At 35.6% G+C, this 10511-nt stretch overlaps 1 protein-coding gene across 2 annotated transcripts in view; it reads right to left on the bottom strand.

Moving 5' to 3' along the window:
- The window catches only part of LOC107670427 (CTD small phosphatase-like protein), a 57362-nt gene that overhangs the window by 12809 nt on the left and 34042 nt on the right, over window positions 1–10511 (bottom strand). For both annotated transcript variants that reach the window (XM_016463031.1, XM_016463030.1), the window contains one exon: window positions 2756–2857. In XM_016463031.1, coding sequence (XP_016318517.1) covers window positions 2756–2857 — 102 coding nt within the window. The remainder of the gene's footprint in view (window positions 1–2755; window positions 2858–10511) is intronic.

Below are 10511 nucleotides of genomic sequence, written 5' to 3' on the forward strand. Positions count from 1 at the left end.
ATTGTCCTCATAATCCAGGGTTAGTAATGTGTGTGTGTGTGTGTGTGTATATATATATATATATATGTATGAAGTACAGACTTTTGGTCAATATTGTAAAACAAGTATTATGTCTATGTCTGTCTAAAACTAAAAAAATCCATTGCATTAAATACTAAATATTTAATATTCTTGTTAAAATACTTTTTGTAGCCACTGTATGTAAAAAAGGAAAAGAACAACATCTGTCACTGAGAAAATCAAGCCAACTGAGACAGAACATGCTAGGTAATAATTATAAGTGATAGAAAATATTGTAAACACTCGTCAAGTATGGTCACGGTCAAATCGTTTTTGTGTAACTGTGAGCATACCTTTCCAATGTGATGTGTGTGTATGTGGGTGTGTGTTTTGGTGTCAGGATGGGTGTATTTGTGTGTGTATGTGAGGTTGGGAACGCGCACAAAAGGCATGCATCCCTCTCTCTGGGCCTCTTTCTCTCAGTCGCCGCCTTTCTCTCTTCTCTGAGCAAAAACAGGAGCTGCCAGGCAGACATTTTAAAGGAGGACAGGCTTAACAAAACACAGTTATTAGTCTTAGAGCAAACACATTCAGCATCTGTCACTGTCTTTCTCCTTTGGGAGCAGGGATGTATCCAGCTGTGGAAGACATGTATGCATTAAGCAGGATGTGTGTACATATGTAAATGTAGAGTGATTGTATGTAATCAACTGGACATAGTTGTTTATTTGACCGTGTGTGTGAGAGAGAGAGCTAAAAACCAGCCTAAAACCAAGATGCAGAGAAGTGGGTCACTGCACTCAGCAGGTGGCTCCCCGAAGCGCTACTTTATAGAGACCAGACAAACATTTAATCTCGGAAGAGGATTTAATTCATTTGGGAATTCAAATCCACCCCAACAACCTCAAAATACTGCCAATGCCTTCTGTTATCATGTCTTAGGTTGCTCAAATTATTAATCTGGCCACTCAAAAACAATGTGCAGGAGTGAATGTTTGCTCAATGTTTATTTAGAAATGAGGACTAAGGGTGTATTCACACCAGGAAGGTCCGCAAGTTCACTTGCTTTGGTCCGGACCAAATACAATGTTTATTTTTTTTGTTAGGTGCGGTTCGCTTTCACACTGCCCTTTTTGCAAGTGAACCAGAAACTGTAAACAAAACCACACGTGTGCTTAAGGTCATCCATTCATTGGTTTATCCATTCAACCATACCAGAGTTCGTTTGGAAGCGGACCGAGACCACCTCTTCAGCTGGGTCTCGGTACGGTTGTTTGGTCCACACCCGAGAGCGATTGCTGTATTCACACCTGCCCAAAAGATCCGCACCAAGGGGGGAAACGAACTTGAGTTCGATTCAATCGAACCAAACAAGACCGGTGTGAATACACCCTAAAATGGAAGCTCTGTCCCAAAACCTACTGAGCTGCCTCACTGTCTAGTGCCTACATAGGCAGCTGCCTTCTAATGGAGCATTCAAATAGGATGAAATAGGATCTCATAAGTGACCGAATTGGAATTGTCTATAAAGGCAGAAACTCCATACAAATAACACTCTGCATGAGACCTGTTTCACAATTGATTTCAATAGAGTTTAACATTAGCATTTTGCTATGTTAGCACATAACACTCTTATTAAAATGCATAACAGACAAAAATTTGTTAAAATAATCTATTTCTAATTACACTGAACTATTTTTAACAATTTTCTTGCCAGTACTGAATGAAAAATATGCATTCATGATCAACATTTTGCCCGCATTCTCCACCACCTTCAATTACTATGTATTCTGGGATTTCCTTCTTTGCAAAGGATAGTTATGGCACTAAATTTAGCCACAACAAGTTATCTTAGGAGGTAGATTATATGGGGATAGTTCACACAAAAATGAAAATTCTGTCATTAATTACTCACCCTCGTGTCGTTCCAAACCCATAAGACCTTCGTTCATCTTCGGAACACAAATTAAGATATTTTGCATAAAATCCGAGAGCTTTCTGACCCTGCATAGACAGCAATGCAACACAACAAACAAGCTCAAGGACCAGAAACATAGTAAGGACATTGTTAAAATAGTCCATGTGACATCAACCGTAATGTTATGATGCTACGCAAATACTTTTTGTGCGCAAAGAAAACAAAATTAATGACTTCATTCAACAATTTCTTCTCTTCTGTGTCAGACACTGCTGCGCGTTCACGAGAATACCACCATGCAGGAGTCGTTTTATGAAGTTGTTATTTTTGTTTTCTTCGCACACAAAAAGCATTGGCGTAGCTTCATAACAGTGCAATTGAACCACTGATGTCACATAGATTATTTTATCAATGTCCTAACTTTTCTGGGCCTTGAACATATCAGTTGCATTGTTCTCTATGCAGGGTCAGAAAGCTCTCGGATTTCATCAAAAATATCTTAATTTGCGTTCCGAAGATAAATAAAAGTCTTACGTGTTTGAAAACGACATGAGGGTGAGTAATTAATGACAGAATTTTCATTTTTGTGTGACCTATTCCTTTAAGATGCCTACTTTTTAAAAAGCTCCCTACATAGGCAGCGAGCTAAATTTTAAAATAATATTTAGCAACACTTGGCGCTATTCAAATGCTTGTCAAATAAAGAACGGCAATGGTTGCCAAGGTAAAACTGATTAGCAAGGCATAGCCTCAATATGCCACTTATTCATTGCTATATGAAGTATCATAATAACAAAATTGTAGTATTTGTGGTTATGTGTGTGTATTCAGAAGTACCTTGAAGGAGCTGTGCACAAGGGTCTCATCCAGGTCAATGACCACACAGTTCTTGCCGTAATCATTAATGCTGACCTCAGGCAAGAGGTATTTGGCTGGAGGCTGGAGGAAATAAGGCACAGATGAATACATGGAGGAGAGAAGAGCAAACAAGCAGTTCACTGGAGGATAAAGATGCATGCTTATCATATCAGCCAGACATTCAGAGTTATAATCAAAAGCTATGGGCCCTTCTCCAATGAGACGCAACATGCACTGGAGATTGTTCTGTTGTTGTCCCAAATGATGTAACGGGATCTGGTGGTTTTGGATAACCTTGAAACAACGATCATAGCTTTATATTAAAGTGACTGTCCCCCCTGGTTTGGCTTCACTGCCAAGTCGTGTTGCCTAAGCACAAGCTGCCTCTGTAGATGGTCTGCTAGTAACGGGAATGAGATGTCCTTTACTAAGCCTGACCTGAGGGAGGCAGATGGAGTTGCCAATGGGAGCAAAACACACTCTCACATATCTAAAGATGCAAGCGAAGTCATATACAGCACATGCAGGCATGCATAATTTATGCACATTCAGGACAGTAATATGCTGAATATTTTCTTTACATGTGCATTTCTGCATGAGTGTGGAGGAAAGGTCATGGAGGACAGTGCATGGGCTGGATGATTTATCTGTGCCAGTATGAATCTGCTGGAGTCCTCCATGACCTTTCACTGCCAACATTTCCACCTCATCAGGTTTGAATAACTATTTGCAATTCGAATGACATTAAACTACATTAAAGTTTAATTAATTATTAATGTCATTCATAATTATTCCAGTATGTACTTTAAGTATATAAAATGTGATCAATGTGCCAAACATGGAATAAACCTATAGCCTATAAAGTGAGTCTCAGTGTATGATCTTAATATCAGGAATACCAAGAATCATTTTTTAGGTTATGACCAATAACCAAAAAAAAAGCTGATATTACAATTCTGTATTATTTTGTCTACATAAATAAAAGTATATACGTTTTTATGTAAAAAAAAAACCTATTAAATTATCAGGTAGATTATCAGGAAATTTTCATTATTGGGTGAACTTTTCCTTTAAGGCATTGCAATATTATAATCTACAGTTTGTAAAATAGATATTTATTTTCAGATTTGCAAAAGATTACATTAACAGTGTTATTAAACTATTAGTTTTTATAAATTAACTTTGAATTATTAGTGATTAAAGACTAAGTGAGTGTTAGATGACAACAAATGCAATTTAAAAAAAAATAGGGAAATGAGCATGCACAATTCAATATCCATTATTCACCAATACTAATAATTAATATTTACAAAATAGGTTTTTAGAGTTTTACTATCACCGAGGGAACATTCGGTCCCCACATGGATACACAAACAAGACCACACAGATGGTCAAATTTATGCATGCTCCATGAGTACAGGCAATTACATCATAACATTATAACTCTAAAGACTTTACGTTTTCAAACAATGCTTTAACCATAATTGAAGCCTCATGCTGTGTCAGTCAATCCCAGCATTAATTTCATGGCTTTCAAACACATACGATTTATCACTTGCTTGCATTATGATAATCTGTTTGCTCTGAGTGAAAAATGACAGTCAACAGTTTGTGGTTCACTAAATTCCCAACTTAACCTTTGCCCCAATCCAGACACTTTCAAAAAGCATTAGAGAGAAGATATTAAAAGCTTGACATCATGCAGTTGAAAATTGCAGTCATTAGTGTCAGCCAGTCAGAGCGGGAGAGACATTCCCAGCTGTCATCTTAGAAAACACCAGCGGATCCGAGGTTTGATTACAATTACTGTGAGAAATAAAACTCCTGCCAGCGTTTTCTCAGTGTGGATGCTCGGTTTTTGCTGAGCAGGCAGAGGCAGGTGGAGTGTGTTTCAGGATTTGGGTCTCCCCTATCTCAGGCTCAGCGTGAAGGCCTGGCTCAGATCAGCAAACCTCACTGCACGCTCTTCCTCTAGCAGGTGCAGTGTGGGATGATTCGATTTTCGGAGACTGCTGTTGTCCTCAAGTACAGCTTATTGCTATCAGCACTACCAGTCTGCCGATTACATAAACCATATGACTTTATAACCGGGTTTAAGACTAAATTAAATTACATTCGCCACATATTTAAAGGAATAGTACACCCAAAATGAAAATTTTGTCAACGAATCATGTTATTCCCAAACAGTAGGGCTGGGCAAAAAAAACCAAATTTTTCGATTAATCGTTTTTTTTAAATGACGTCGATTCGATATCGATTCTCAGAAGCCGCGAATCGATCTTTTCTGGTATTTATTTCAGCACACATTTAAAACAAGATCTGATTAACGTGAATCTTATCATTAGTCTTCTCCACTAGATGTCACCCTTATTTACCTTGCGCGATGTTACAACAGAAAGCCTGTCATTCATTCAGCGCTTATGGCCATACGCGTGATTCGTAATGCTCAGGTGAAATGCTATAGTAATGCTATAAATCTGCGGAAGCATTTGATATCACGCATAAGGCGGCATGATTTCCGTAATGAATGAATGGCGGATGGCGCGGCGCACTGTTTTGTTTACTACACACATACTAAAGTGCGGCTGACGTTTGCGGCTGACGTTCGCCGTGTTTTCAGCTTCTGCCGTCTCACTATATGATGATATGAACACGAATGTCATCTCCAGCTGCTCTGAGAGTCACTTCATTAGCATTTTACCGTTTCATTTGAGAAAACTACCGTCATATCACATACACAGCAGCTGCAAGTTCTTCACGGCAACCCGTCAAAATAAAAGTTTAGTTTAACGTTAAGAAACTGTCAGAATATATTACTATTTAGCAGTCTTAAGACTCAATGCTACTACTGCTAATAAATATGAATAAATCTTTATTTTTAAAGGAATAATCACATCTGTTTTCTTTTTAATTTTAACAGTAAACCTCTGTTGTGCAGCACTTTGTTTGCCAAAAAATAAAAGGGTTTAATTTTCATTTGATTAGGATAAATTAAATTAATGTTTTATACCTTCATCTGATTACCAGAAAAATGAAGAACATTTTATAGGGCCCTATTATTGTTTAAAAAAGGACACTAACAAAAAAAAATAATAGGTTTAAAATACAGGCATGTGGCTTAATTTCTTTTTATTAATTCACCATTTGTAAACTGATGTTTACTGTCATTTTTTTTAGAAATATCAATAGCATTTGTATTAAAACTATATTCACTGAATGTAATCAAAAAATGTATGAATCGGGACATCTGAATCGATACCCAGCCCTACCAAACAGTATGACTCTTCTTGTGAAACAAACAAAAAAAAGTATTTTGTCTACACAATGAAAGTCAATGAGGTCCAATCAGTATTGTTTAGGACTCAATTGTATGGAAACCTGTTTCTGCCACTGAATAAAAAATTAAAAAGTTAATTGCAAGTTTTTCTCACAATTCTGACTTTTTTTCTTGCAGTTGCATGTTTACATCTTGCAGTTCTGACTTTTTTTCCCTCAGAATTGTGAGATATAAACTTGCAAATGGGAGTTATAAAGGCAGAATTGCAAGATAAAAACATCTTGCAGTTCTGACCTTTTTTCTCAGAATTGTGAGATATATACTCGCAGTTAAAAAGGACTGATATGTAATCAGAATTGCGAGTTTATATCTCAAAATTCTGACTTAACTCGCAATTGCATGTTATTAAGTCATAACTGCAAGATATAAACTCAGAATTCTGAGAAAAATAGTGACAACTGAGATATAAACTTGCAATTCTGATTAAAAAAAAGTCAGATTTGTGAGTTTATATCTCACAATTTTGACTATTTCTCAAAATTGTGAGTTTATATCTCACAGTTATGATTTTATAACACGCCATTTCGAGGCGCAATTCTGAGATTTTTTTCTCGCAACTGTGCAATTCTGACTTTATAACTCGCAATTGCAAGTTTATATCTCACAATTCTGAGAGAAAAAAGTCTGAATTGTGAGATAAAAAGTCACAATTACCTGTTTTTGTTATTCAGTAGCAGAAATGGGCTTCCATACAATTGACTATTGGCAAAAACTGTCAAAAAATTCTTCCAAATATCTTCTTTTGTGTTCCACAGAAGAAATAACAGGTTTGGAATGGTGTGAGGGTGAGTAAATGACAGAATTTTCAATTTGGGTGAACTATCCATTTAACTTGACAAATTTTGAATTCTGAGTGAAACAGAATATTGTATTGGAAATAATGAAGGGAAGTTTGTGGATTTGATCTGTTTTGATCTGATCATATATGGCTATGATATGTTGATATTAACGTTAATTTTCCCCAATGCATGCTGCTTAGGTTTTGTCAGTAGAAAAACCCATATCAAAAGCAGAGTTATTACATTTTGATGAAAGATTAAGAAAACAAACAGTTTTTTTTCTTTAGAACAACATGCAATGATATAGACAATAAGACATTTACTGAAGTACTGATATCGATCAAAACATTTTGATACGATCTGAACTGTGTGTTTTCTGTAATGAATTAAAATAGATGCAAGCAAAAAACAAATCTGCACTGAAAGGATTGTACAGGTCATTGCAAAATGTATTGCTATGGACTACAGGTAAGTGATATAAGTGATAGGGTAAAAGTTAAACACCATGAAAATAAATACTACACTGAAGCCACTTTTGTCAAATCTAATGGCGCTTTTCCACTGCGTGGTACGACTCGGCTCGGCTTGCGTTTCATTGGAGTTTAGTACCGCTTTAGAGTGGGCGGGATTATTCACATGTCGTTATAGTTGCGTAGTGACGATTCTCTCCGGCCAATCAGTAATCAGCAGAGTTTACACGTCACGTTTTGGTAACGGTACGGTTCACTTCGAACCTCAACCGAGGTGGTACTAAAAAAAGTACCAGGTACCAGGTACTGTACCGAGTGGAAAACCTCCAAAAAGTGTACCGAGCCGTACCATGCAGTGGAAAAGAGCCATAAGTGATATGTGACCTTGGAGCACAAAACCAGTCTTAAGTAGCACTGGTATATTTGTAGCAATAGCCAACAACACATTGTATGGGTCAAAATTATCGACTTTTCTTTTATGCCAAAAATCATTAAGATATTAAGTAAAGATCATGTTCCATGAAGATATTTTGTAAATTTCCTACCGTAAATATATCAAAACTTAATTCTTGATTATTAATATGCATTGCTAAGAACTTAATTAGGACAACTTTAAAGGCGATTTTCTCAATATTAAGATTTTTTTGCACCCTCAGATTCCAGATTTTCAAATAGTTGTATCTCGGCCAAATATTGTCCTATCCTAACAAACCAATGGAAAGCTTATTTATTCGATGATGTATAAATCTCAATTTAAAAAAAATTACCCTTATGACTGGTTTTGTGATCCAGGGTCACATATAAGGATATAAGTGATAGGGTAAATTAAACCCCATGAAAATAAACACTATACTTAAGCCACTTTTGTAAAACACATTTGTGTCGCAATAACAGTTATCTTCATGTAATTAATTCAATTCAAATGTTTAATCAATTGAAAGCCCAAGGTTTAAATCCTTCTGTCATTTATGCACAATATGTGGCTGTTTTTCAAGATGCTGCATACTTTATGAAGGTAGTTGACAAATAGGCAGTAAAAATTATTATTTTTTTGTAAAAAACCTTTTATGAAAAAGAAATGCATATATTTATGTAGTGTGAAGTCTGATCTTTGAGAAAATATAAAGACTCACTAACTTTGTCAATTCTTTCACTGCTTTTTTTAAACATTTTTACTGAACTGTACCATAAATTTGTCCTATGGTGTGTGACATAGCAAAAATTAAGAAAAAAACTCTTAATAATACATAAATAGCAAGAGAGAGATTTATCTTTATTGTTAGACACTTATTTTCATATAGTGCTATTTATTTATTATGAAATTATAATTAACAATTTTTCCCCATGACTTGTTGGACAATTTCCAGACAAACTTTGCTGTCATCCGTTCAAAACTGCTGAAAATTCTAGCATTTTAAGTTGATTGATATTTGTATCTCCCCTATTGCAATACTCAACTGTTTTTTAAGATATGTTGAGATAAAAACAAATCTGTGGTTCTTTTATGTGTGTCACACCATAGGACATTACGTCACACAAAAGGACAGAAATGGTAGTAATTAAATTATTTCTATTTAATTTTGAACATGTCAAACGAGAAAGAAAGTTTAATTTTGATACAAACAATATCAACATGTTTTTTAAACAAAACAAAAAATAATTTTCATTATCAAAATTTTGTCTCTTAGTCAATCAGTATGTTACTGAAACTATTCTAGCCCCTCGCTGCATGTCCGGCTCAAACTATAATCATTAAGATGTTTTAAATATATGGCTACTCTTTTTAAGGCATCATTTTGATTCTATTTACTTTCTGCATCGTTCTCTTAGGATCTCCTCCCTTCTACACGTATCCCTGTTAACTTTCTGTCTATATTTCCGTGTCCTCTCTCTTCCACTAATTTCTCTACCTCAATTCTTTCGGTCTCAAAAACAAAGTATCACATTTTATGCTTATTTTCATGACACTTTATAATAGTACAAGTTTTCTGTAAAAACATCAGAAAATAGTTTAATTAATGATATTATTGCATTTAAGAACACTGAAAAAAAAAAAAAAAGGCAGTTAAACAAATCTTATTTAATTATTTAAAATGCTTTTTAAAGAGACCTTGTCCTCTGGTGTGACATCTTTGTCCTGTGGTGTGACAGTACAGGTGTCACACCGGAGGACATTTTCTGTCACACCATAGGACGTTTCAGCCTTTTTCTGTCAGTTATTGACCTTGCTATTCCGAGCTAACCTGTCATTAGCGGTTAGCAAGACACATCTGCATAATTTTCCATGATTATGTAGTTTAACATGCAGTTTTTAATAAAAAAATATAATTTAGGGGTGTCACAGCAAAGGACAACAAAACGTAACACTTGGTTCCAAAAAAGTTAAATATCTGAACAATTCTGAGAAAAGTTTTCCATGTGCACGTGTCATGGGCTTCACAGGGGGCTTCAGTAAGACGACCATGAATGGGGTCCTTCAACTAATTAAAGTTTTCTCTGGAATTGGCCGATTTAAAACTAGGATATGAATAACACTGCAGCTTTCATAACAACACGTCCATATAGGACAAAGGAATGTTTCATGATTTACTGCTGCCATTTACTAAAATAGACACTTGTACAATTATGCCGGAGCTATTTATTAACATTTTTAAGCTTTTATTTTTCATTTATAAAAGTTGTAATTTATTGATCCATGCTTGAGACAGTCACACGATAGGACAATCTTGACATTTGGCTCAAAGAAAAAATAAAAAAACACTGCAGCTTTTATAACAACAGGTCCATGTAGGACAAAGGAATGTTTAAAGGGGTCATATGATGCTGCTAAAAAGAACATTATTTTGTGTATTTGGTGTAATGAAATGTGTTTATGCGGTTTAAGGTTCAAAAAACACATTTTCCACATACTGTACATTATTGTTTCTCCTCTATGCCCCGCCTTTCTGAAACGCGTCGATTTTTACAAAGCTCATCGGTCTGAAAAGCGAGGTGTGCTCTGATTGGCCGAATACCTCAAGCGTGTGATGGAAATGTTACCATATTGTGATGCCGTGTCCTGGCCGGAGCGACGATACAAAAACATTAAAACCCATTACAAACGAGGCATTTGTTGCATCCAGTGGGGACATAATTACTGATTATAATGA

The sequence above is a fragment of the Sinocyclocheilus anshuiensis genome, unplaced genomic scaffold (assembly GCF_001515605.1).
Source record: "Sinocyclocheilus anshuiensis isolate Anshui unplaced genomic scaffold, SAMN03320099.WGS_v1.1 scaffold1177, whole genome shotgun sequence".
Classification (NCBI taxonomy): Eukaryota; Metazoa; Chordata; class Actinopteri; order Cypriniformes; family Cyprinidae; genus Sinocyclocheilus; species Sinocyclocheilus anshuiensis.